General features: G+C 46.8%; 2 protein-coding genes and 1 long non-coding RNA gene across 4 annotated transcripts; 2 read left to right on the top strand and 1 right to left on the bottom strand.

Annotated features, from left to right (window-relative positions):
* Window positions 1-52: 52 nt before the first annotated feature.
* On the top strand, window positions 53-16,696 carry pdzd8 (PDZ domain containing 8). The gene is made up of 5 exons (XM_049735873.2): window positions 53-1,139; window positions 2,596-2,721; window positions 3,976-4,078; window positions 11,631-11,793; window positions 11,941-16,696. Exons 1-5 carry the CDS (start codon window positions 220-222, stop codon window positions 14,241-14,243), a joined length of 3,615 nt encoding a protein of 1,204 aa, XP_049591830.1. The 5' UTR covers window positions 53-219; the 3' UTR covers window positions 14,244-16,696.
* A 581-nt stretch (window positions 16,697-17,277) lies between these two features.
* slc18a2 (solute carrier family 18 member 2) lies at window positions 17,278-27,333 on the bottom strand. The gene is made up of 16 exons (XM_049735889.1): window positions 27,197-27,333; window positions 26,909-27,121; window positions 24,179-24,521; window positions 23,062-23,120; window positions 22,892-22,975; window positions 22,197-22,289; window positions 21,122-21,211; window positions 20,992-21,035; window positions 20,781-20,841; window positions 20,474-20,569; window positions 19,859-19,937; window positions 19,266-19,317; window positions 19,126-19,189; window positions 18,925-19,044; window positions 18,547-18,680; window positions 17,278-17,961 (listed from the first exon to the last, which is right to left on the bottom strand). The coding sequence occupies exons 2-16, from the start codon at window positions 27,039-27,041 to the stop codon at window positions 17,851-17,853; spliced, it is 1,563 nt and encodes a 520-aa protein (XP_049591846.1). The 5' UTR covers window positions 27,042-27,121; window positions 27,197-27,333; the 3' UTR covers window positions 17,278-17,850.
* On the top strand, window positions 19,935-26,965 carry LOC125978502 (uncharacterized). Of its 2 annotated transcripts, none has more exons than XR_007485050.2 (4): window positions 19,935-20,359; window positions 20,648-20,733; window positions 21,135-21,262; window positions 25,768-26,965. It is a non-coding gene; the product is annotated as an uncharacterized lncRNA (long non-coding RNA). The 2 variants fall into 2 exon arrangements; XR_007485051.2 differs by having other exon boundaries at window positions 20,648-20,738.
* Window positions 27,334-27,921: the final 588 nt, after the last annotated feature.

Here is a 27,921-nt window from a genome sequence, read left to right as displayed (position 1 = left end):
CATGAACGCCACAAGACAAAAACCCACACTGCTTCCGTCATGACGCCGAGTGACGTCAAGGCGTTTGTCCAATCAGATGGAGATCCCCAAGCTCCGTAAAGAAGCAGATGATATGGCAGCTTCGAAAGCGACCAGGTGGAACTTGCTTTGTTAACACGACTAAAACATCGGTTATGAATCGAATTTAACGGAGAGAGGGCAACGAGGTAGCTGCTCGAAATGATTTACTTAATCCTAATTTCGGCTTTCTCTGGAGCAGTCGTTACATTGATTTTGCAGTTCTTGTTGATCTACCGGAGGAGCCCAGAGCCTATCGGGAGGACCGAGCAGTACGCCAAAGTGGTGCTTGATAACGCATTGAAGGATTACTTTAATTCCCAGCATGTCGATCCAGGCCATCTGCAGCAGCAGCAGCAGCAGCCGCTGCCGCCGCTGCAGGACAGCACAGCCTCTGCTGGTTGCAAGTCGCAAGAGGCCCCCCCAACCAGACAGCAGGAACCAGTGACCAGTGGCAGCCCCAAACAACAACAACAGTCGCCGCCGCCGCCTGCGCACGGCGACTCGGTTGATGCGGACAAGCCCGAAACGTGTCATTTCCTCAACGCTATCTTTTTGTTCCTGTTCAGGGAGCTGCGGGACACTCCTGTCGTTAGACACTGGCTCACCAAAAAGATCAAGGTAGAGTTTGAGGAGCTGCTGCAAACCAAGACAGCAGGTCGGCTGCTGGAGGGACTTAGCCTGCGAGATATTTCCTTAGGTAATTCGCTTCCGGTTTTCAAGACGGCCAAACTCATGAAGCCGGTGCACATGAACGAGGACGGCATGCCGGAGGAACTCAATTTTGAGGTGGACATTGAGTACAACGGCGGCTTCCACCTTGCTATTGACGTGGACTTGGTGTTTTGGAAGTCCGCCTACCTGTTCGTTAAAATGAGACGCGTGGTGGGCAAACTGAGGCTGCAGTTCACCCGCGTGCCCTTCACCCACTGGTCCTTCACCTTCCTCGAGGACCCACTGGTGGACTTTGAGGTCAAGTCCCAGTTTGAAGGCAGGCCTCTTCCTCAACTCACCTCCATCATCGTCAACCAACTCAAACGGGTCATCAAAAAGAAGCACACGCTACCCAACTACAAAATCAGGTAGGTGGTCAGCAGAGTCATTTATTGCCCACATACTATACCATAGGCATTGCAACAGTAAACATGACATTGAAAACATGCAGGACACCGGGCGGCCCTCGACGACCGCAATTGCCCACCCCTGATAAGCTAACAAACTGACCTGATTGATCATTGATTGTCAAATTGCAAAGTGATCATTCTGAGTCCAGTCTTCTACCGTGTCCTAGTACTGTACACGCGATGAATTGTGTCTCATGCTTTGTCAATCAATCTTCTTATGAACTTGACGGTGAAGAAGCTTTTTCAAAGGATACAACTGCTATGAGTCAACCATTCGGCCCCTGCACCACAACACAGAATAAGCCTAGTGTTTTCCTCCAATGTATCCCAATTCCAGTAGTTGAGCAGATCATGTGCTATTTGTTTTTCCCCTCGGGCTTTTTCTTTGCCTTGCTGCCATGAAGCAGCTCCTTCAGCACCCCGGTCGGTCGGTCGGTCGGTCGGCCGGCCGGCTGGCAACAATTGCTCCATTGTAGCCCTCCCTTCATTGTCCCTGGAGGCCACAACGTTAAGTTCTCTGCTCACAGTCACTCTGGAACATTTTGTGACTGTATTCTTGACCACTTTTGGTTGCTAAAATGCCAATTTAACCCCAACTGAATGACAACGTCTCATAATATGCAACTTTTGCCAAATTTTGATGAACACGTCTAAAATATTACCCATCCTTAGCATACAAGTGGATCATGTTGCACTTTGTTACTTGTTGTGTTGTACTTGTGTGTGTTTGTGCGTTTGTGACATCGCAATCGCGTCAAATGACTTTATTAAAAATGCATGTTAAATTATGAGCCACATATCCAGCTGACCGCGGTGATGGGTGTAAGGATGTCAATCACCTCCAAGTGAGTGTAGGAAGATGATTTAATGGGACCTCGGGGTTTTCTGTCTTCTCACAGATGGTTGTCGTGTTGCGTGGAGGGCAGGGCAGGGCAGGGCAGGGCTGGCCGGGGCAGGGCAGGGCAGGGCTGGCCGGGGAAGGGCAGGGCTGGCCGGGGCAGGGCAGGGCTGGCCGGGGCAGGGCAGGGCTGGCCGGGGCAGGGCAGGGCAGGGCTGGCTGGCCGGGGCAGGGCAGGGCAGGGCTGGCTGGCCGGGGCAGGGCAGGGCTGGCCGGGGCAGGGCAGGGCTGGCCGGGGCAGGGCAGGGCTGGCCGGGGCAGGGCAGGGCTGGCCGGGGCAGGGCAGGGCTGGCCGGGGCACGGCAGGGCAGGGCAGGGCTGGCTGGCCGGGGCAGGGCAGGGCAGGGCAGGGCTGGCTGGCCGGGGCAGGGCTGGCCGGCCGGGGCAGGGCTGGCCATACAAGTTGCAGATTTATTTTCCAAATTTGCTAACATTTGAATAATATTGTTCAAAGAACAACAATGTATTCACATCATGATCATGATTGTTTTGAATGATTTCTTTGCTTCTTTGCAGATACAAGCCTTTCTTCCCATTCCAAGTGCAGCCAAGTCTGGGCTCGACCTCTGACTTTGAATTGTCAGTCCAGGACAGCAGACTCGTGGAAGGCCGTCTCAAAGTTACGCTTATTGAATGTAGCAGGTCAGTCAGCAAATGAGCGCAATCTATGATTTCATTTGTTCTATTTTCAAACCAACTCTGCTTTACTGATTCCAAAATGTCAAAAAACAACAGCAAGCATTGATATCTGAACAAGCTATTCCTTTATTGTCTTGTCAAGAAAATGGACTTCCAAACTGTTTCCATAAACAACAAAGACACCGTTTCATCTTAAAAGTCACCGCCACCATCCGTCCGTATTGCGTGCCAATGGGATTGTGTGCATTGACGCCTGTGGTTAGGGTTGTGTAGCCGCGCCTAGCCTAGCCTAGCCTAGCCGCAACAGACAGATAAGTGGTGTTGGAAAGTCTGATAGTGTCAAGCATTTCTGAGTGTGGTGAATAGAGTACACAATGATCAGATCAATAATGAATGTTCTGTCCATTACAATCCAATTGCCTTGCCCTCTTACAAAAAAAACCAACAAACAAATCTGCATGCATAGAGCTTGGTTCAAATGGAGAGCGTGACCTTTCAATTGAAATGGCCTCAGCAGTCACCAACCTCAGCCCAGCGCACGTCACTGCTATTAACCTAATTATTGCTCTTATGTAGCCAAAATTGGGTGTTGTGATATAAGACCTGCAAGGACACTGGCACACCAACAAGCATCGTGAGTAGGAGGTGTGCACTTTGCAACTTCACTGTGCTGTGTAGGCTTCTGAAAAGGAGGATGACTAAGTGTGCCTCCCAAATGCTTTTTGCAAATATCAAGTGCCGCTCCGAGATAAAACGGCAAGAACATTGCAATCTAAAAATAGACAAATTTGGCTAAAAAGAAATGTGGACAGGCTACTTGGACCACTTTGTGATGATTGCTAAGCTGTGCAATTAGGAGGAAAAGATGTTGTAAAATCATACATAGACTGGGGGAGAAATGGCAGTGAGGGCTATTGTTGGCAAGCACAGCATATTTCTTGGCAAATGCTGCCCTCTACTGTGCTCAGGAGGCCAGTGCAAAAACCTCTGACTGCTCTGACCTTAGCGCTCGCTCGCTCGCTCGCTCGCTCGATTGCTCGATTGCTCGCTCACAATAACTTTGCAGGACATTTATAGAGCACAACCTCACTCACACAGCCTTTTGAAGGCTGGAGACAAAATTCTAAGCTCCAAATTTCACGAGATTGACATGCAGTTTTATGAATGAATCGTGGATACAGCCACGATCCAGAAATGAAAATGGATACTTTTTGACGGCACTGGATAGTTTGTCTAATCCTTGCCCTGGTCCCACAGACTCTTCATCCTGGGCTCGTATGACCGAGAAACGTATGTTCACTGCACTCTGGAGCTGAGCAGCCACCAGTGGAAGGAGAAGACCCGAAGCTCCATTAAACGAGTGAGACCATTTCTCCCCTCTCCTTTTCCTTGCTATGCTGGTCGGAATAAAAAAAGCCACAAACACCGTGAGACATCGTAACGTGGTCGGGATATATTTGATTGTAGGATTAGGCATGTTGAGCACTAAATGATTTGGCCGGCCGGGAAAGAGCAACACTGCTTGCGAGAAAGTTTTGAAATGGAGCATTTGAAATATGCGCTGCTAAATCACAAGAGACAGATGAATGAACACTGTAACCCAATTGCTTCCTTCTCAGATGCGATGGATGGATGGATGGATGGATGGATGGATGGATGGATGGATGGATGGATGGATGGATGGATGGATGGATGGATGGATGGATGGATGGACGGACGGATGGATGGATGGATGGATGGATGGATGGATGGATGGATGGATGGATGGATGGATGGATGGATGGATTGGCTATCAGCCGCCCGCCCGCCCGCCCGCCCGCCGTTATTGACACATTAATACATGAAGGCGATTTTCCATTCATGAGATTATCCCATTGTTGACATTTGGAGGCCCGGAGCAAACCTTTTCTAATTGCGGCAATTTCCAGGCAGGCAGGCAGGCAGGCAGCACAGTTATCGCTCCAGGCATTTGAGTGTGAAATGCCAGGCCTAACTACTGCTGCAAACCTTCATTTTGCCTTCCTTCCTTTCCTCACATGCGCAAGTGACATTTCAAAACGGTAAAGATGGCCATTGCTCCTTTGAGGAGTTTAACCCTTGTCCAGGAGGTGGCAGTAAAATACAAGTTCTCCTTTTCCTCCCCTTGTATCGCTGCTATCTATGATGGAGTTGCTTCTTGAGATAATTCAAAGTCAAAGTCTGCTTTATTGTCAATATCTTCACATGTCAAGACACGCAAAGAGATCGAAATGACATTTCCCACTATCCCACGGTGACAAGACATAATACACAATATACATACAAGTAAACAGCACAAAAAGTCAAAACAAGAAGGCACAAACAATGAATAAATAAGAGCGACGAATAAATAAACAAATAACATAATAAATAAGAGGAGCAAAAATGGAGCAAGTGTCAGCACTTCCAATCATTTTTTTTTTGTACCTAATCTTGAATTGGGCTTGCGTGACAGTATGGTGACTAAGTGTGAACGAACGTACGATGGCCTAACTAACCCTTGACACGCTCAAGTTATCGTATCGCAGTTCTTTGAAGTTTGCCATCGTGACACTTGGCCATATCAGCGGCGCAGCACATTTTTGGCTTGGTTGATGTATGGAGAAGCCAATTCAGGGTGGCATTTGAGTTGATTTCTTCAGCCGTTTGTAGTCAGCAGCGTGTGCCCAGCAAGACAACTTATCCTTTGCCACCTGGAAAAGGTCACATCACCCACCATCCATCTTATCTACCTTTCTTCTTTTTACTCCTGATTGCAACACAGTCATCGCTTTTGAAAGACACTTTACCTGTGGAGGATCTGCAGCTAGTTTACGTCATCATATAATCATAATGTAATACTGTTTTGTTTTGGGGTTCCCCCCCCCCCACACACACACACACGGGCATAGTGCAGCTTTAATCACAAATTCAATCAAATAAAACAATCTCATCAATGTTTTTGTCAGGTTCCGAAGTTTGTGTGTGTGGGGGGGGTTAGTGAGAGCTACTTTTTGTAATACATGGTGCCCTTAATGTTGTTGTTTTGCCACCCAAGGGCTTGATGGCAATAACAAAGACAAAGTGATAAGCGCGCTTTCAGGTGCAGCTAGATTTTATCAATCAAATTTCCGTTGGTTTTAGTCCCGCTGCCTTTATGTATGTTTGAATCCAGCAGTCTTTTCACACAAGCCATTGGTTGAATAGCTGACATTTTTTTTGCATTTGGACCCTTGTTGAATTGTGCAATGTGAGCGTGCCTCTTTTTCTCATGTTATTTTTCACTCGAGTCTTTGCTGGAAAAACGGTCAAGTGTCTCGCGCACAGCTGTCACCCAAAAGCGACACGAGCGAGTCCGGCTATTTGGGCAGCCTCTCCGACGAAGCCTTTCCGCCTTGCGCAAACGTATGCCACGCATACAACAGCAGCCTTTCCCCCCCCCTCCCTCCCTCATCAGGCATATGTTTGATGTTCCACTTAGTCTTTAATCTGACACTCGATGAAAGATGCCCGCCTGGCGAGAGACAAACAATGAGGGATTTCAATATGGAATGAAAAGGTCACTTTGTGTGCACCGTTTGGATACATTTTTAAACCTTGATAATATGACGTTGATTCACGCCGGCCGGGTTGATGATGGATGGGCGGAGCAAACGTGTGCGTATGTTCCAGTTCATTTCACAGGTCTTAGTCAAATGACATGTCTTGTCGGCTCTGGCAATTGGAGTTGACCGACCCGTTCGGTGTGCGTGTGCCGTGCACAAAATGGATGCCTCCCGCCACGGCTGGCGTCCACGTTTCAATTGAAAAAGAGTATGAACGTGACTCAAAGACGGGACTCGAACTAAAACAGGACGTCAAAAACGACATTAGAAGTGCGTCAGCAACTGAAAAAAGAAAGCAATTCAATAGATTTGCCAGTCGCATTAACGAAAACGTTCCTCGGGCTGTGTAATATTTTAGGGGCCGGCCGAGTGTGGCTGGCCATTTCGGGGCAATCTGGAGCCCCAAATTCCTAATCCGTTTTCCAATCAAGGGCTCTCGAGCACAATGGCCTTGTGCTCCGTCCGTAATAGTCATCTGAGACAGGCTCCAAATGATCCACGGCCATGATGAATGGTGAAAAATAACCACGTTTAAATAGATGGTCAATTTGAATATATGAAACCCTAGCGACTAATTGTACAAGTCCAAGAATAGAACAGCATTGTCTGGTCGGACGGACGGCCGGATCCCGTCAGCTCTGGTCATTTTCCATTTGCCGTCCATTGACGGATGACGCGTTCATCATCTGTTTCCGTTTTTCCGTGTCAATGATATGGCCTATTGTAATTGTGTTTGACAATCGCTAGGCGCACGCTGAAAATGCGATTAAAGACGAGAGATTTTGCCCACAAGGTGTTTTTGTTTGCTTCTTATCACTTCTTCCCCTGATCAATTCTTCTCAATTGAGCTGGCGCTTTGTGCATGACAGAGCGCGGCACAAGCGCATTACTCGTTTCCTGCTATTTTCATTGGGAAAGCTTTTTGTTGATCCTCTAGCATGTGCTCTCATTAGTCAACAAATGACACGTTACTAGCTGTCGACTTAACTTTGGCTCTTCTGATACTGACATTGACGAATGATTGCTCACGCACTTGGCCCTTGTGATTTAGCAGCGCCCTTTCTTTGGTTTTTCACTTGCCGAGCACATCGTTGTCTCACCGACGTTGAGTCGTTTAAACGAGCGTCCTCGCATGGGCTGTTTTTGACCACAGTGTTTGTATCACTTGGTTGGCGTGACGGTTATCTTCCAGCTCGGCAGCCGGGCGGGATCTCAATCTCAATTTGATTACGTACGTCAGTGCTTGACGTAGGCCAGAGTATTATTTTTAAACGTTGAGCAATGACCCTCGCTGACCGACCGACCGTATACGCGCTTTCATTTTCATGCTCTTGACCGAACGATACGGTGAAAATGATCAAATGGTGTCACCTAAAGGATGTGGTCAAATGCTTGCACTTTTGGAATTGCAGAGTTTTAACAGAACACTTGAGTTGGCTGCAACAACCTACGTACGTACACTGAATGATTGATTAAGACAACGTAGTAGTGGGTGGACTGGTCAGATTGCGTCAGCCAAACAGACCTAATCATTCATTCAAGCTTTGGGTAGGAGAAGCCGTCCGCGTTAGCGTGAGTGACGAGACGAGACGAGACGAGACGAGACGAGACTCGGCCTTTGCAAGGGATGCAAATGGCAAATTGAGTCTCCTCTCTTCTCTGACAAGAATACACACAACTGACGGCGGTGCTCCTAATATTTATCCAGTGATTGTGGCTATAGCCACGACAGATCATTATTTCTCAATGCAGGTACAATGATGATGATAACCAAAACAAAAAAAAACATCATGTGGGCGAGCGACCGCGTTGCTTTTCATCAAAGTGCAAATTAAGCAAAGCTCCTTTTTTGTTTGCATGCGTCGCCATAACAACCCGTTTGTTGTGAATGCTTTTGAAGTCTATCTGCTATGCTAAAAAGGCAACTTGAAATTCAGGTTTCGTCTCGTGGCAAAAAAAAAAAAAAAAAAATCATGGCTATTTGTTAAGACACTGATTACATTCAGCCGTCATTAGATACGTGTATTAACTTTATGATACCAAATGAAATCACAACTTGGTCTAGGAAAGTAGAATGAACTGAAATGATGTGTAAGCGAAAACCCAAGTGGGCTATCCTATAATGTACTTTGGAAAAGGTGCAGTCAAATCTGTTTCCGTGCCGCCTTTACTTAGCGTCACCGGAATGATTTTGGAGTGAGCGAGCGAGCGAGCGTATCAAATGTGCATGACTTCCTAACGCCGTTGTGCTATTTCACACAGCGCAGAATGCAAAGCGCCAGCTACAGAGCTGTTGCGAGGTGCAAATGAGCCACGCGGGCAACAATTCAATCGAGGGTCTCGTGCACATTATTGTTTCAATAACACGGATAGTGAGTGTGACTGTAAATAACCATGACATTTGTTGTCTCGTTATTATGCCATCGTATGGACGTTTGGACGTTGGACGTCTGAGCACCTAAGTTGGTTTCATCCAATCGACAAATGTTCCAGGGGGGCGCACGTTTGTTTCCACATGTCTAGTGCGAGCGGCGCTGACGTAAACACCTGAGCGCTTAGCGGCCGGCCGTGCGTCTCACCCCTCAACCTGGTCATCAGCGCAAGGGTTGCTAATTGGATATGGCAGGGAATTGCTGTCTGTGTACTTGCCTCGCAGCGACTCGTGCCCTATAACCATACACAAATCGATCTGACATGTGGTATTAGATGAAATTACCAAGCAGCGCAGTGACAGGGAAAAAGATGGGCTCAACCTCCACCACGACACGCACGCACGCACGCACCCTCGCAAACTTGCTGGCTGGTGTGCAGCCAAGCAACACCAGATGCTCCGGCAGCATTGAGCGCAACGCTGCCCATATGCCTCCGGATGAGCGATTCCCATATACGTGCACAAACAGAATAGTTTCACGTAAATGTGCACACTTCATGCTGTGGTCTAGGCAAATTTGACAAAACATGGACGATCGGGAAACTACCCACATATAGCGCACAATCGCAGCTGGTCAGGAAGCCAAAAATAAGGCGCAACCTTCTTTCTAGATCACGCAAATGTATTTTCGATCAATATTGCCTGCCATTGGGATCAAAGCAATACGTCTGGGAGGTCAAAGAGACAACTCTCAAGTAGTGCTTGGCCGCCATTTCACCCTATTAACCTTTCATTTGCGGCGGTGGAGATAAAAGCGAGCGGGGCTGCGTTTGCTGAAATGAATTGCAGGTGCTTCTCCGTTTTTCTTCTCAAACCAGGAGCCGCTTGCCGTGCTGCTGCTGCGGCTGCTGCTGCTGCCTTTGTCAATGTTAATGTGGTTAGTTGCTACTGCTGCTGCCGCCGCTGCTGCCGCCGCCGCCTCTCTGATATGAAACTCTGCTATTTAGACAATAGCAAAATCGGGGCTGATTTAATATGATTATTATTACCTGAGTGTTGTTTTGGTGCGTGTTTAAGGGGAATCTCAAATCAACTTGCATTGGTGGAGAATGGTGTCATTGTTGCCAGTTGTAGGCTCCAGCTGCACGGCTCCCATGAATGGCGCTCAGCTCAGCTCAGCTCAGCTCAGCACCTACGGACTCACAGCAGCTGTTCATACAAAAAGGACAGCAAACATTTTTTTTTTTTTTTTTTTTTTGTGAATCAATGACTACACTTGAGGAGCGACTTTTTCATTTTGTGGAACAATTCCATCGACGAGTAATCCCAAATTCCTCATCCCAAAAAGACATTTTTGCAATGTATCGTACTTGGAGTGTTTGTTCAATCATTTCACCTCTGCACTATTTAACTGTCTGGGGGAAATCTATGCTTTGAATAAACCAATAAAGCGTTCATTTCAGTCGGTGGGCTTCAAGGTACTTGTTTTGGTGCTGCGACATAAAATCCCTGGTCCACAATTTCACCTTCCGTGTGGTGTTTGGAGTGTTTTTCTTTCTGCCAGCGCACTTTAAAGTAATGCTCTGTGTGATGTGAAGCTGAATAGGCCGCCACAGTGAAATGTTGTTATTGTCTTCATGGAAGCGCGCTAGCAAAGCCAGATCACATTAGACATGACCTGGAGACAGACGCACGCACGCACGCACACACCATAAATGCTGAGCCAGGGCTATTTTGTAGCTCAGACGACGAGTGAGTCATCAAGGTTTTCTTCACCTCTCCAATACACCGTCATTTGAATCTTTGCGGCACGGCATTTATCGGCGTGCCGCTCGACATTTAGACTATACATTTACACGATGTCGGGTTGGCTTCCAAACATTTGCTTGAGATCTGAGGCAGCGATCTCCCGAAAAAGCAGAGAAAAAAAAAAGACATGGCAATGTAACAGGCAATCAAGCAGCCAACCTGACCTACCTATCATCTATGCTAAGCGCTGAAGCCACATGTTTTGCAGTGGGCTATCACGGGCATGGATCAAGCGTGCCCCTGTGAAGCCTTCCTTGCCATCTTGCGTCCATCACCCGCTTATTCATGCCAACTCTAACTCAATCACAGACTTCCAGCAGAACTGTAACGAATTAGTGCAGGGGAAATGACAGTCATTTGTCTCAGTCAACCTACGTGGTGTTGCCTCGCCTTTTCCGTCCGTCTTTGTATCCCGAGCACCTGTACCGTTCTCATCCGCACTCCATTGAGTTCTTTTGTCGGCTATCCTATTTGGCCAGCGTAAGCCGACAGTCGGCACGGCACGGCACGGCACGCGCAGAGCCCGGTCAAATGGAATTGTTTGTGTTTGGTCGGAGGTGTCGTGACATGTACTACGTCGTCTACGGAGAAGCCTCCGAGCGAGCAGGTCACCTCTTCCTCGCAACACTTGCAATGTGTGACTTGCGAGCGGTGGCTGTCATTAAGGCAGGGGGGTGGGCGGGCGGTCGTGCGGGCGGGCGGGCTTTAATTGCAGCTCTTTCATCTCACACTAAATTGCCACTTTCAGTGTGAGTCCAGGAAGGAGAAGATGTCAGCGGTCGTCTCCGAGCATACCGCCGCTGCTCAGTCAGAAGTGCTGTTGTGCAGTGTCTTTTTTCTGCATTTGTGATGTGGAAAAGGATTGACCTTCTAATTGAATTGCAGTTATTTGTCTTTATTCTAACAGTAATATGAGTTTGCATCTCCAGCACGCATAAGTGCCTTTCCGAATTTACACAAGGTGTAACAATGAATCATGCTTTTCAGTTTGTATGCTGTTCTCTTTTTTTCCATGATTTGTCAAACTGCTCTGAAGTCTCTCCCGCAATGACCCAATTTAATTAGTCGCCGCATTGGGTTATCATTTATAAACCATAAGCGGTCTTCTTTTTTTTGTCCATGTATTACAGACCGAGGTCATCAAGGGTCCATGCGGCAGCGTGGGAATGACATTCAGGCACGTACCTGCCACTGAGGGAGATGTGGTCCACGTAAGCATCGAGACGGTGACACCCAACTCCCCCGCAGCCTTGGCGGACTTGCAGCGAGGCGATCGCCTCATCGCAATCGGAGGTTCGAGACGGCTTATTTAACCTTGCGGAAGGAATAGCTCGATCAGAGAATGTGTTTACGGAAACAATTGTAACATTCATATAGTAAGTACAAAATCTTGGACAATTTGGGGGGAATACTAGTAATTCTGGTGTCCTTTTCCCACAGGCGTCAAAGTGACGTCATCGGTTCAAGTCCCCAAGCTTCTGAAGCAGGCCGGAGACAGGGTCGTGGTCCTGTACGAGAGGCCGGTCCGCCACCAGAATCCGTCCCTCGGGAGCTTGGGGACTCTTCAGGAGGGATTTGGGCAGTTGGAAGAACCGGGCTTTATAGCCCAGCCAGGGGGTTACGAAGAAGAGCCGGCCCCCATCACCACTCTGTCTGATATGACCGACAGTAAAGACATGGACTCTGAATTTGAAGAGTTGATTGTGGAATCCAAACCCAGCCCCAATGTTGGCCCCACCAGCACCAGCGAGGATTGTTTACTCACGGTCAACCAAAGCCCCAAAAAAAGCGTGGCCAACTTGGCTTCCAAACCCCTTGGGACCATATCGCCCATCCTTAACCGGAAGCTAAACCTGGTGGGCCTCCAGTCGCCGCTAAAGCCCCAACCCAAAGAATCGCCAAAGCCCTCCCGACAGAAGACGAGCAACGATTCAGGGGACGCTTTGCAGCGTCCCGCAGTACCGCCGCCGCCGCCGCCACCATCTCGTCCCCCGGTGCCACCGAGACCTCAGATCCGGTTGTCATCCGCCAGCTCAGAAAGCATTATTTCCGATAGCCTCGATTCCGCCGCAACTCCCGGAGCGTCTGCTGTCAGCGCTTCTGACAAGTCTCCCGAAAACGTTCTTTCGGTAGGCGCCAATGACGACGTGGCCGGCGCTGAGAAGATGAGCGTCAAAGCGGCTGAAGGCAAGTCCGGCAAGCCTTCAGAGGCCGCTGATGATATTTCCATCTCGTCCTCGGCAAAGGACAAAGTTTCCGAAAGTTCCTGCAGCACGCGGGACAGTCTCGAAGAGCGCTCCTTCTGGGAATCCCCGGAAGCCATGTTTCGTAGCCAGACCACGCGTTGGCCCAAGGCCTCTGTTGTGTTTGAGGTGGACAGCAACCATAAGTACCTTAACGTGGCTCTTTGGTGTAAAGATCCCTTTAAGCTGGGCAGTTTGTTGTGCCTGGGTCACGTCAGCCTCCAGCTGGAGCATGTGGCCCTGGAATGTATGGCAACGTCTTCAGCAGAATACCAGAGCACATTTAAGCTGGGGCCTCCAGAGCCTCGAGCCAACGTCAGCCGCACAGCGCTCCGCAGCCTCAGCACCCACAAAGGCTTCAATGAGAAGTTGTGCTACGGAGATGTCACTTTGAATTTCTCTTACCTGGCGGGGGACGAGTTGGACTATCCCGGAGCGGCAGAGAGGGAGCGGGAGGGGAGCGTCCACGACGAAGAGATCAGGGAGCGGGAACATATCACGGCGGCCCCGCGTGACGACTTGGCCTACGGCGCCATGCAGCTCGTGGAGGTTCGGCACAATTTCCAGGACACCCAGTTCCAAAACCCCACCTGGTGTGAATATTGCAAAAAGAAGGTTTGGACCAAGGCCGCCTCGCAGTGTATGATCTGCGCCTACGTTTGCCACAAGAAATGCCAGGAAAAATGCCTGGCTGAAAACCCCTTCTGCGTGGCAGCCACCGAACGGCGAGGAGCCGACCCCGAGGCCAAGTCCTCCATTAATCGGGCCACCACCGGCTTAACCCGCCATATTATCAACACCAGCTCCCGCCTTCTTAACCTCCGCCAGGGCCCCAAGACTCGCCTGGCGGAGCAGGTGACCGACGCGGCGCCCGGAGCGGTGGATCCTTCCCCCAAACATACTCCCAACACCTCCGACAACGAGAGCAGCGATACCGAGACCTACACCGGTGGGGCCAGCCCCTCCAAGCAACCCGCCGGCGGCGGCGGCGGCGGCGGCGGGGGAAGCGGCAAACTCGTTCGCAAGGAGGGCGGCTTGGACGATAGCGTGTTCATCGCCGTCAAAGAAATAGGCCGCGACCTCTACCGAGGCTTGCCCACTGATGAGCGGTCCCAGAAACTGGAGTTGATGCTGGACAAGCTGCAGCAGGAAATCGACCAGGAGTTGGAGCACAACAACGCTCTCTTGATGGAGGAGAGGGAGAGCGGCGACCCCAGGCGTAAGGTGCTCATCAGTTCGGCGCTTTCCAAGTCCGGCGAAAGGCTCCAGGCGCTCACTCTGCTGATGATTCACTACCGCGCGGGCATCGAAGACTTGGAGTCGGTGGAGAGCACCTCTCCGTCGGAGCAACCGTGTTTTAAGGGCAAAGGAGATGGCTCGGAGGAGGAGGAGGCCCTGATGGGAGCTGAGGTCTATGACAGTGACATATGCAGCCCAGGGGACTTGCAACTCTTGGACGACATCACTGAGGAGCAGATCTGCGTGGAGGCGCTCCACTAGAGAAGGCGGAGAAAAATGGAGGATTTACCGTCCATTGTCGTTCATTACATCTCACCAGATAGATGAAGGAGTTTCCTCCCTCCTCTGGATACTTGGTTGCACCTCTTAGTGCTTTTTTTGCACTGTCTCTCGACTTAAGGTTCGAAAGGGAAACACTGTATTGTTGCTTTTGCATTTGATATTCTTCATTCAAGATCTTTTTCTGATGATCCAGCGTGTTTGTAAAACTTTGCCCTTCTCAGTAATGTTTTCACATGGCGCTATTTTTGTGTGCAATGAAAAGAAATACTAGCTCTCAGTAGTCATTTACTGTAAAGGTCAAAATGACGCACATGCGGCGGGGGGCGGGGGACGTTTTTTTGTGAACACCGCAGTCAAGCTTTCTTACCTTTTTGTTTGAAGCACTTTTAAATGCGGATCTTTTAATATTCAGAAATGACTCCCGACTTTGGGGGATTATAGCAGCTACAAAATGATTGGGATGAATATGATGGGGCTTTTTTTGTTTTTATCACCTCAGCCAAACATGTTTCACATAGCGTACAAAACACCATTTTAGATTTAAAGGTGTCATTGTCCTCTTCATATTTGAAATCAATTCTTTCAATGTTTATCTCATGAATGTTATGATGAATTTGGATTATTTTCGTTTTTCTTATCTTGATTTCCAAATTCCATTTGACTCTGTTTTTCTTTTCCATGTTTTGGTTGAGCATTTGTGCGTGAGGAAATATAATTGTACTTTCAAAACCTTAACTCTGTGATGTCGTACATGCCATCTGCCTTGGTGAGTGGTGTGAGTGGCCAATGTTTTTCATATTGCTTATTTGATATGTTTTGGTCACCACCTACTCCATTATTTGCAGACATTGAGCATTAGTCTTCAGGCCTAACTAGCTATCAGCTCCTTAAATGTTATCTTCTTACTTTTCTCGAATGCTGCTTGAAGAGCCACAAAAAAAGTCCGTCTTTAGCACAACACCATTTTTTATTTGTGTTCTTGCCAACCTAGTGCCACTTCAAATCTCCACAAATAGTTGGATTGTACCGTTCGATTTAAAGGTTTGATTGGTTGGTTGGTTGGTTGGTTGGTTGGTTAGGGCTGGGTGTGGGTAGCCCAAATGAGTTAGGCACAAACTTAAAAGAGAAAAGCCTCTGGCTGAAACGCTGCACAGCAAGCGGCTTGAGAGTTTGCTGAAATCAAAACTCTTATGAACAAGCTGCTAAATTCAAGTCCGTTGATTTGATCAGACGTCACCTTTGAGCCAGAGCCGTGTTCGGTCTTTGTCAAGATGACTTGAAGTCCAATTGTAAGAAGGTCAATAGTTGCAGGTCATTGATCTGGCTTACGCATGAAGAAATCTTCCTTTTTGTCGTTTATCACTTCTCTGATTCATATTTGTAAAGCAAAGCAGAACCAAAACCGAAGTGGTTAACACCACATAGACAATCCAACGTCGTCGCTAAGGCAGGCGAGCGCTCTGGCATATCACCGCCACCACCGACGAATGATATCTGCCCGTAAACTACGATTGAGACCATTTCGAAACGTTGCATCTTTTGAGATTCACATTAGGTGGTGTTCAAGGTCATGTTGGACGGAGCACACTTAATGATTCCGAGCTCTCGGTATCACAATCGTAGATCGATAGATCAATTCAATGAAGTATGTGGGTGACATTCTAAGAGAGGAAAGAAGTCATGATAATGTTTTCAAAATGTGAATGTTATTTTTCTCTGGAGATCTGTCAACTCGTCTTTGGCTAATACTGTGTAACTTGGAGCCCAATGAACCTTTCTGCTCATGATATTCCATTTTTTTCTTTCCCATCGTCATTTTCCCTTGTGAGGTCCATGGGACTGACAGCCATCTGAGAAACGATGGCTGTCGGTGCTGGAATGGCACAGGTCTTGGAAAGCACCCTTTTATTGTTTTCATATTGCAACACACATTTGTTTTGCCCTCTTTGCTCATGCTTATGTATACTTGCTGAATGACATGTCTCAGTCTATCACTGCGTATTCATATTTTGTGCAATATTCCTTCCTATGTTGGACATGAGGTAATGGCTATCATTTCTTGTAATTAGGTACTACGTGTAGCCGTCCGTTCGTCCGTCCGTCCGTCCGTCCTTCCTTCCTTCCTTCCTTCCTTCCTTCCGTCCGTCTAAACAAGACTTTCCCACTGTAAAAGTCACCTTTAGGCCTGCCTAGGTTTGCGTTTTGCCTCTGCCGCTGCCGCTGCTGTTACGTTATGTGATGGACCACTGTTTGTACTGATACTGATTTGCTTGAGCCCATCGCAGCTTTTCAGCAGGTGTGCTCTTCATATGGTAGGTCGCTAGCTAGGTAGGAAGGTAGCTAGGTAGGTGGGGATGTTGTGCACACTTTTCCTAAAGGTTCATGTAACGAAGCTTTATTGTACTTAACCTAAATAAACAAGCTTGACTTCATTTACGATGGCCTGTAGTTTATGTCAGCTATAAGCTCAAATGAACTAAAAAACATCTGAATGTTGTGACTCATGTTTGGAAGGACCCTTTGACCTTTGTCCTATCTACATTGTGCATTGCATCCGTTCATCCATCCATTTTGTACCGCATATGCGAGGTCAGTATTTATTTCAATGTTACCAAAGACAGAATCTCAAATAGTCATTTAGGATTTGGAATTTACTTTACCGCGCGATACTCTGTGACCTTAATATTTTATTTGCACTTAGTAAATACGTTTAGAAGAACAAAAACTAATACTAAGCCAAAACAATAAATAAAAATGAAGCGCACCCCCCCTCCCCAAAAAAAGAACCTACAAAAACTTACTGAAAAAAAATACTAACGAATGACATCCTGACTTACTCTTTATTTTGTCATTACCAATCAATGCGTTGCGTCTTTGTTTTATTATTTTTTTTAAGCAATAAGAGAGCAACACTTTTTTTTTCTTCTCTTCTTCAATAAAAATGGCACCATCCACTAACCCAAGTCGGCTTACCATCTGAAATCAATGGGTGACCTACAGTATGACAACACTAATAATTTAGTTTTGACTTTTATTTCTCATATTCTACAATTATGATTCAAACAGTAACAAATTGAGCACATGTTGGGTTTGAGCCTCCACTCAGTAGTTTGACTGCACTCCCGCCGGCCCGTTAAGTAGGTCACATAGTATACGTACGTCATTGACAGCATCATCCACAATTTGAAGCGATTTAGGCACGAGGGAAAAACATCACATACAAGTTTGATGTATTGGAAAAACAGGAGGGAAAAGGCTTTGCATGACATCAGACAGACTGAATTTGGTGAAATCTTTCGTCCGCATTTTCCCGGCACCCTTCCGCTGTCTACAAAGTGCTTTTTGGAAGAAGAAAAAAAAACGACGGTCAATAGCAAATAAGGCTGTTGGCTCTCGCACGGTGCGCTTTCGAACACAGATGAAGATCAACTTTGGTTTGTCTCGGTACAAGCGCTAATAAGACAAGGAATAGAGAAGACGGAAACCATATTCACATCTCGACTACTTTGTGTTTCTCTCTTCTTTAGTTTTATACAAGAAAATAGATCCTTTGAACCCTTTTACCCATGGCTCGTTTCCTTTCCTCTTAGTCGTAATCGTCCTCATAATCGGGATCCATGTTTTCGCCTTGATAGTAATTTCCCTGCGTGGAGTAGGACCTTGTCTTCATCGAACAGTTGGTCTCCATCAAAATAGCCTGCGAGACAAATAGAAAAGGTGGATTTAGCCACGACAGTAGATTTAGGATTGCATTTGCCATGCGCAGTTTGCGGTACATGTAGACAATCATCAAATTGTGTGGCCAGACGGTGTTATACGTCGTGACAGACTGAACAACTCCTTCTTGAACGCATTGGAGAATTGGTTGGAATGTTTGTTTAAGCGCTGTGCACAATTGCAGGAAGGAACACTGGGCTGGACTTTCTGGAAAGCCTGTCGCTACGTATATGTATAAAAATGAGTCTCATTCCAGTAAAGTTAGAGGACTTGAAATGTAAATGCAAATGCAAAGTCAACAACACACATTTGCCAGGGTCACGCAACTACTGCTAGCTAAGCTTCATCGTCATCGCAAGACAAATAGCACCAACTAACATAGCGCTATTTTATTTCGAGCCACAAAGTAAGAGAGAATAAAGTGTGTTTGTTGTGATCTACTTCAAATCATTCATTGCATATTCAATAGCTAAACGACCAAATCAAATGATATTACAATAATAATGATAATCTCTGGTGGTCAGCATCAGTGATTTGATGTCGAATAGTTTGTGTGAAATCTTACAATTTTTTCCTCTTGTCCGGGTGGGTTCCTGAGAAAGAGGCAAAGGGGAGCAAATAAAATGTCCACTATTCCAATAATGGTCATCAACCAAGGGAAGCCAATACTTTCGGCGATGGATCCTCCGATAGATGGACCTAAAACAGAATCATTGTCACTTGGTTAACCCCATTTGAAAAGTACTGCTGTTGTCAATCTGGACAATCCCAATGGTTAGCTTCTCTAACGTTCAGAATGGTCTGCAGCCCCATCACAGAAGAGAATTTCCCCGTCCGTCCGTCCATCCATCTCACCCAACCCATCCATCCATCCATCCATTTCACCCAACCCATCCATCCATCCATCCATCCATCCATCCATCCATCCATCCTGCTTCCTTACCTAAAGCAAATCCCATGCAAAAGGCCACATCAGCAATGGCATACACACTTCCATAAACCGACACGTGGCGCAAGTCCACCAAGTATCCCATTATGGGCATCATAGAAGAGTCCACCATGCCTGGAAGAAAGGGTGAACAGGTGACACAGACACATTCATCAAGCTGCCAGCTTTATTATCTTTTGGATGGGAGCGACTTACCTATGGCAAAGCCAACCCCAAAGTTTGGGAGAATCAGACCATAGATGTCTTTTGCAAATGGAACCTACATCAGACGGCAGAAAATGTCCTCCTCATCCGAATCAAGCGGCTTCTGCTGTATATAAGGCCACTCTACTTACCCCTATTATACAGATGCCAACCACCACCATCCCAATAAGGGCACAAAGCCATCTGTTGGGGTCAGACAGACAATTGAGCAACAAACGATTACATTGTCACTCGTGGCAAATAGCTTGGTTCAAACATGCCGTTGGTTAAATACATGGATTGGCTTCCGCCACGTAAACTATGAATGTCCTTTTACAAAAAAGGGATGGATTGAGGGAGCACGCATAGGAGCGATCTTGAGCAAACGGGCGGGGGCCCGAGGAGAATGCTGCCGAGTGGAGCACCTTTGAACCAGAGGAAAATGTCATGTTACCCAAAAGAGCATCCCTATTCATAAATGCTGCTAAAACGGCCGCATTTCAACCCGAGTGGAAAGAAAAGCACAATAGATGGAAGTGTTACGATGTCTGCCGAAAACACCGGAATAAGTGCTAATTGAAGGCAGCGTTCTCACAAAAGGAGCCTTGAAGTCAGTCAAAAAAGAATAAGCCGGCAGGCTCCCAAACATTCAAACAGCGGAATCTCATTTGGAAAAGCGGAAACAGATATCGCAGCCAGCCCAAGGGAGCCGAGGAGACTAGATAAGGCTTATTTCCCCTCCTACCTGCCCATCTTGTGTGCCAGCGTTCCGAAGATGTAGGTTCCAATAAGGTAGGAGATGGATGCTGGTAAGAAAGCCACTCCTAGACAACACGCGCACACATCAAAAAACAGAAGAAAGCGTGACGGTGTGGCAAGGCTTTGGAAGATAAGCAGATTCTATCAGCGCTTCATCATTAAGGCGAGGCCAGGCCAGGCCAGGCGAGGCGAGGCGAGGCAAGGGCACTGCTGTACATCTTCCATTGTCTGTAATGAAGACCTGTGCTTTCCACCTGCCAGCACATGACACCCTAATATCCGCTTTGTCCTTTTATTTTGACTTCATATTCTGCAGACTGAAGGAACAAACCAATAAATAGATGAAGGCATATCAAATATGGCATCAGATTAAGAAATGCCGTGTATGGTGTATAATGTTGCCAATCTTTGCTTTCAGTTACTACCCTGATACTTTGGCGTCCATATGGAAACATGGAAAATGACATCAAGTGGGCAAGTCAAGAAGGTAACGTGCTAGTCATCATCATCATCATCATTCTGATGTCAGCTTTTACAGCAGAATACTTTCAACATTTCCGAGCTCTACTACTTTTCTCTACGGCTTGTGACGTGTACATACCGAGCTGCCATTTCCTGGCACACATGGTTTCCATCATCCAGATTGGCAGTGTTGGCTCCAGCATGGCAATGCCCATGTTCCCAAAACAAATAGCACCTGTGAGGAAGGATCAGGGATGAATGGGCACTTTTTCTTGACGCAAAAGTTGTAACTTTGTCTTTTTTACATCCGCAGAAATGACAGCGAGAGATTCCGATTGCACACCGCTGTCGTCGTCAGTATTCAGGAAGTAGCCCTTTGCGCATATGACGACATCACGGGTGAGGTGACGTCACATTCAATCTGCTTATGTGCTTTATGTCCTTACCAGCTGCAATAACAATGTACGGATCCTTCATCAGGGTCAACAACGGTGTCCCCTTCTGACTCTGTTGAAGACAACGGAACAATATTTTCAGAGAAAACAGCGCGCGCGCAAAAAAAAAAAAAACCCAATGTATCCCTTTATTTTTGGAAACTTGAATTGAAACGTGATTTCATGACCATTTCTAAATGAGTGTTGCAAAGAGTTGACTCACTTCTGGTTCTACTTTGGTGGGCTGGAGTATAAAAAGCTGCAAAGCTGTTGAGCGACATTGGATGAAATGATATGAAAATGAATAGGTCTTATTCCTTGCCGTTGTAAAAGATGTTGCCATTTTTGTGTACCTCCATCAAACAGAGCCAGGAAAGCCAGAATGAGGAACGGAGCAGTCTTGCCGACAAACTCGTACATGATGCTTCCAAACGGAGGTCCAACTGCGGAGGACAAATTGGATCGGGATGCCAATCAAACCCATTTCAAATCAGGTTAGACACTCCAAGATGACTACATTACGTACATAATGTACATTGCACGGACAAAAGTATCAGGACACGGCCCTTAATCCATTTCTTCAAACGAAAACTTCATTTCAACTCTATAGCATACGAAAAGATTCATCCATCCATCCATCCATCCATCCATTTTCCATAGCACTTCATCTTTCGGCTGGCTCATAGCTCTGTCGTAACTTTGTACATTTTGGTAAGCAACGATTCGACGGTTCCAACAGACGGAGGAAAGATCATTTTCTGCACTGATGCAATTCTGCTTCAATGGGCCAAAATTCACACAGGAAGAGAGAGAGAGAGAGAGAGAGAGAGAGAGAGAAACTTGATCTTTTCACTTCACAGGTTTCTTTTATATCAAACAAATGGTTTTAGGTTATTCACCTGACATGTTTCGGCGGTTTCTTCCGCCTTCATCAGAGTGTCACAGATGTGATGGTGACGCGTCTTTATCAGCTGATCGATCGACGAAGGCGCGGCTCACCTGTCAGATTTGACAGGTGAGCCACGCCCTCCGCTGTCCATTCACCTCTCCAGAATGCTGTTCCAGGTTTGAGAGAGCATATAGGCTCCCTCATCCCTGTTGATGGTTCTCGGGCCCCGCTTGCGGATCTCGATAGCCTCCCTGATCCAACGCTGATCGATCAGCTGATAAAGACGCGTCACCATCACATCTGTGACACTCTGATGAAGGCGGAAGAAACCGCCGAAACATGTCAGGTGAATAACCTAAAACCATTTGTTTGATATAAAAGAAACCTGTGAAGTGATTAAATAAGGAAAAACAAAATGAACTTAGTACAATCAACTTGATCTTTTGTTTTCAGCTCTTGGTGGTATACTGCACAAGTGTGCCAATATTACATTATGATATATTATTGGAGTAGGATTTACATTTCCAAAAGTTGCTTACCTAAGACTCCCATTGCCAGGCCCCCAAGGGCAATCCCTATCGCATGCCCTCTCTCTTCATCATCTGTGTACACACTTGCAAGCATTCCCATCCCTGAAAAGACAGACACGCATTTGACAGACATTTACTCATGATGTACACATTCGGCTGTATGAATGGGGGGGGAAGGTGTTGATAGAGGTTGATAACAATTTTGGTTGGGAGTACAGAACATTCTGACTAAAGAGGGCACATTCCTCCTACAATTCAAATTCTGATATTTCTTAAAATATTGTTTGCTTAGGAGAGGAAGGACAAGTTGCTCTACAAATAAGCATGTCATCAGTGGCTCTATGTAGATGTTTTATGCTTTTGCACATGATCAGAATTGTTTAGTCTCGCTTTGCCAGTGCAAAGTTGGAGACAAGATGTGAACAAACAATATGGAAATATGGAGCTGAAAGAATATTATTTTCAGTCCCAAACACCTTCTCCTCTAGCAAGGCTCCATAGGCCATGCATTAGCTTAGCTAGTGGTGGGGCCACATGGGCAGGGCAGGGCAGGGCAGGCAGGGCAGGGCAGGGCAGGGCAGGGCCCCCCTACCTGAAATATGCTTGAACCCCCCCAAGTGCCAGATCTAGTATTGTAAATGAACGAACGAACGAACGAACGAGTGGAAATGAGATCCGTTCAGCGCCTATAAGTGAGATCTTACCGGCAACAGATGAGCAGGAGGAGCCCACACCTTGAAGTGATCTGGCCAGAAACAGCAGAGCGTAGCTCGATGAGAAGGCGAACACTTCACAACAATAAGAATAAAATAAATACGGGCGTGAAGCAGCCATTTTCATTTCTTTCAATTATGACGTATGGAGTGGAACTTACTAATTGTAGAGATGAACATGATACAGAAGCCAATGAAGATGGGGAGCTGGTATCCAATCCTAGGACAGAACAAGAGCAACATTGGATGCATTGCTTTCACATTGCTGGCTGCTGTTGCTACTACTGTTCTGGTCTATGTTGCCAATGTCTTCTCGTCCAAAAAGGCCTCACATCATCATCATCATCATCATCATCATCATCATGCTGATGATATCACGATTCCTTTGTCTCGTTTGAAAGCCAAGCCCTACGATCCAAGCTTTTATATGGGTAGATGATTCCATTTGTCTGACTTGTCTTGTGCTGTCCTTTGTCATGAGGGAAGGTGACTATGGTGCTGTTCTTGGTCTCGCTTCCTCACTTTGTGTGAGCGTGCAGCTGCGACACTAAATACTACCTTGGAGGTGGCTGCCAATAATGCTAGCTAGCGCACTCAGACAGACACAATACGCTGTGAATTTTGCCACGACGCATGATTATGGAGTTGGAAGGAGCACGGATGCTTTTCATTTCCCCAAATATGCTCCATAGTTTGGAGAATGACAATTTGCTGATTTATGACTTGGAGCTGTCCCACCCACTATGTAAGCATCCATCCGTGAAAACAAGCATGTGTATGTAAATGCGTTTAATCAGGAACTCTGCTCTGTTTGACTGAGAGGGAGGGAGGACATATGCAGCTTGCCTGGCTGGCTGTCTGTCTGCCTGGCTGCCTGCCTGGCCGCCTGCCCGCCTGCCTGCCCGCCCGCCCGCCTGCCTGCCTGCCTGATATAAAACAGTCGTATTCCATATTTTTGTGTCTCTTCGCTGCTCATACTGGATATAGTAGCATCAGATAAGGCCATAAATGTCATTGTGTATTGGCTAGCTTTTCAGACCCTGAGAGAAAGCCTGTCATTCTCAATTGGCGGCTTTGTCATACTGTAGCAAATTAGCAAATATATTTGCTATATATATATACATGTATGTACATTTGCCTCATTTTCGCATCAGCATTGAAAATGTGCTTGGAACAAATGAATGAAACAACAGCTGATCTGATTTAAGAAACCAATCCGTCTGATTGCTGTGCAAGCAAAGCGGTAGGAGCAAATGAACACAACGATTCAAATGTCACCTGTTGGTGAGCGGCCCTATAAAGGGGTTGGTCAGCAGCTGCACGGTGGCCTTGGAGGCAAACAACAGCCCCACTTTGACATTCTCGTTGATCAGCTTCTTGGTGGAGCGCGGGCAGTCGGAGGAGTTCTGCGGCGGCCAGGCGCCGGCCGCCGTCGGCGCCGCGGACGGGACGCCGTCGGTCGTGGCGCCGCCCGAGCCCGACAACCTCACCGTCGTGTTGTCGTATAAGGACACGATTCGATCGAAGGCCGCCGGAGTGGTCTGGAGCGGTGCTAAGGTGCTATTGGACACCTCATCCGATGCTTCGTCCAGGTTGTACAGGTAGCTGGGGATGATGGGCACTGTTGGGCACAAAGAGGCATCAGATGGATGATGGATGATGGATGACATCACATCTGACCACATGACCACTGACTGACTGACTGACTGACTGACTGACTGACTGACTGACTGACGAGGCATTGGGCATAGGATGTCATCACCGTATGCATGGACAAAAAGACAGCCTGGCCTTTCTGCTGGCGACATGGCTCCAAACTTCACACCAGGATGGATATGTGACAATCTCGAATTGAATTCTTTTTTTCTCTCTCCTTGTTACTGGAATACTGCTGTGGCTCACACTACCAGAGACACATTTCCTGTGTGCTTTTACTGAGTCGGCCAAGAAAGATGATGATTCCCATTCGGATTTGGGACATATGACTGTGGACGCAGGCGAGATGTAAAAGGGCAACAATGAACAATAAGCATTTCTGGTGCCGACTTATGCCTTGTGACTTCTTGCGGTTCAGTAATATTGTCTAATACTGATCTTCTGACACGGTCGATCGACTTGCATTGCTCACCCAAGAGGTTTGTGTGAAAATGAAGATTTGCTTTGTTTTCAACGACATGCATATCGATAGAATGACCTTGTCGACAAATGTCATCATATAGTATATTTAAAGCTCCAAGGTTGTGGGATCCATTTGTACGCATCTCCACAGTGTGTGGGCAACAATTGAACCGGCAAAAAAAAAAAAAAAAAGTCGCCAGGCAACACAACATGGCTGCCCGCTGGACAGAAAGACAAGAAAGCTTTACTTGATGATCATTGAACAGTAGTTTATACTTCTTTCTAAACACGGCAACATCCGAATAGTCACAGCATGTTAACAGCAGTTTGTTCCGGTCTCCACGCTGCCTGCACTCCAACTAGAATGCAAACAATAATGCAACTGGTAAACTAAGCACACCCGGCCGACTGTGGAGAACCCACCCGCTAGCTCCCGAGATCAAGTTTGACCTCGGTGCTAAAGGACATACTCGAGGAAAACAAGTACGTCAGTTCAGAACTTGACAGGCTCGTTTCAATGAGCAAACAACACATCTAACTCATCGAACGTGCAACTGAATTTGATGCAAAGCTACATCATGTTGAATTTGTGCAACAGAGAATCACACGGCACCGGTGCTACAGTTGACATTAAAAGACAAAAAGAAAAAAAAAAAAAACAGTCTGTAAAGCGATTCCAGTCATTTCATCACCTTTGCAGAATATTCAGGATTTCACAGCGTGGTGGTGCCTTGTGCTTTTATTGACAGGAAACAAGGGCCAGACATAAATGAGAAATGACATGCGAGCAGCGAAGGCGGCCAGACTCAAACCAGAGATGTTCACTTCAGCACCCTCAGCACCCCGAGGCCACGACAGTACCAGGAAAAGCAACTTTATTGACAGAAATAGGCGAGGGGAGGTAATGTGGCTCTGCGCTCAAATAGACTCGACAAGACACAAGCAGCAGCAGCAGCAGCAGCAGCAGCAGCTGCCAATATTGCAAAACAAAAAGATACATACATACATATACTGTGTGGCTGGCTGCGTGGCATGTGTGCACTTCTAAAAAAGATCTCTTCCCAGCAAAAAGGCTTTCTCGCTATAGCTGTGATCAAATCAACGTAGCTGACAGCCACCAACCACTAAAGCTACATGCAAAGACCTTCTTTTGAGGGGAAAAACCAAATGGTAGCAAATACTATAATAACCATACAATATGATTAGAAGATGATCACATCATTTTGCCGTCACAAATAACATTTCACACACATTTGAGTAGAAGTCGACACAATGTGAGTGGCGGATTTTTGGTGCGAACCGTCCTTTGCTGTCCATTGCCACTTGTACAATACACAATACACAATACACGTACATGTAATTGTATTGAAGTGGAAAAGTAGCCTTTAGCTTAGAGGATGATTCATTTCTGTCATTTCTCTTTCACAACTCGCATTGATCCTTTCTCCCCACACATGAATGTACATTCTCTTCATAATAGCCATTCACAGATAGCAAATGAAACGTTTCAGGCTCAACGTGCAATATGTGTTTGTTTGTTTGTTTGTTTGTTTGTTTGTTTGTTTGTTTGTTTGTAGGTATGCACACACACACGCACGCACGCACGCACTGTCAATTAAAACTGAGCATTGTGGAAGAAGAATACAGCGTTCATTTCCTTAGTAGTGCTCACATTATTTTGTTTAAAGATGGAGAAAAGCATTTGAAACGGAGCCATTTGTACACTAGTTTTACAAATGTCCTCCTTGATGACTTTTGCACTGCGCAGTTGACTTAAGTCTGCGTGATAACGAAGCGTGATGCTTGTTGAGCTCCGTCCCACCTGTTGCACCCGTCAAGAGAAGGGGATCAAATGTGTAAGGTGCGTCATGAACGTTTGCTTGTACCTACCCACCACAGTCAGCAGCATGTTATCCAACAACAGAGCCACAAAAACAATGAAAAGAATAAGTTTCCTCGACTGCCTTTCGTCTCTGAGCCAGTTGCGTAAATTAAATTGGCGGAAAGCGTCCAGTCTCCCCATGGTGTTAATTCCGTGAAAATATCAGGCAGGACCAAATGGGTGACTGACAGACAGACAGACAGACAGACAGCTGGCTGGTCCTGCGCAGGGAGACAAACAAGCGTTAAAAGCCAGAAAAGCACTTCTAGCTGATGGCTCCCATGCGTCCTGCTTACCTGGCTGGGCTGGGATGAGATGCACAGAGGTCAGCGGCAGCCAGCGAGCGAGCGTGCGTGCGTGCGTCCGTCCGTGCGTGCGTGCAGCGCGGCTGGCTGGCTGGCTGGCTGGATGGCTGGATGGCTGGCTGGTGCGCTTTGTCTTTCTACTCGCTGCTGACGTCACAGAAGGCTACACGACAATACACAGAGCCCAAATGGAATCATTTGACTGTTGGGATCTGTGGCGGGCAGGGACTGCTCATTGATCAAGAATAGAAGTGATCGAGGCTACTTTGAAATCCTCATCATTTTCAATGCGCACTTTCTCTCGTCCAATTAAAGAGCAAATTATTTTGCGCTTGGCATAGGTACCAAATAACATGAACTAATTGGGCTTGCTACCGTATGTTTGTGTCCTCTATTTTGTCCGTTCATCATTTATTAAAGCTCATCTATTTCTTGGATTACGGACACCTCAACTATCGGTGCCCGTTTCATATGAGCTGAATTTTACGTCGTAGTCGCAAGATGGATGGCAGCGGTAAATAAGTTTCACACAGTAAGTTTGACTTGGGGGATTCCAAAACACGACTTTTACTTACAGTATGAAAGAGAACACTGGTTCTGGAAAAGGGGAAATTACAGAAATGTTTATTTATTTATTTTTAAATTGATTGTTTGGGTCCTGGTTTTGTGGCACAACTTGCCCCAGGTATGGATGGGGTAAGTTGTGCCATTAGAGA

Source organism: Syngnathus scovelli, chromosome 12 (assembly GCF_024217435.2).
Source record: "Syngnathus scovelli strain Florida chromosome 12, RoL_Ssco_1.2, whole genome shotgun sequence".
Lineage (NCBI taxonomy): Eukaryota > Metazoa > Chordata > Actinopteri > Syngnathiformes > Syngnathidae > Syngnathus > Syngnathus scovelli.
Note: the sequence above shows the minus strand (reverse complement) of the source record. Positions and strands in the feature narration are given on the sequence as shown.

Excerpts from the sequence above, each read along its gene's own strand:
- pdzd8 (XM_049735873.2), top strand. The coding sequence starts at position 220 with ATGATTTACTTAATCCTAATTTCGGCTTTCTCTGGAGCAGTCGTTACA. Across the intron at positions 2,722-3,975 it reads ACGCTTATTGAATGTAGCAG|ACTCTTCATCCTGGGCTCGT; the intron begins GTCAGTCAGCAA and ends CTGGTCCCACAG. Across the intron at positions 11,794-11,940 it reads TCGCCTCATCGCAATCGGAG|GCGTCAAAGTGACGTCATCG; the intron begins GTTCGAGACGGC and ends CTTTTCCCACAG.
- slc18a2 (XM_049735889.1), bottom strand. The coding sequence starts at position 27,041 with ATGGGGAGACTGGACGCTTTCCGCCAATTTAATTTACGCAACTGGCTC. Across the intron at positions 22,290-22,891 it reads CTCCTGCTCATCTGTTGCCG|GGATGGGAATGCTTGCAAGT; the intron begins GTAAGATCTCAC and ends CTGTCTTTTCAG. Across the intron at positions 20,570-20,780 it reads GTACATTGTTATTGCAGCTG|GTGCTATTTGTTTTGGGAAC; the intron begins GTAAGGACATAA and ends CCTTCCTCACAG.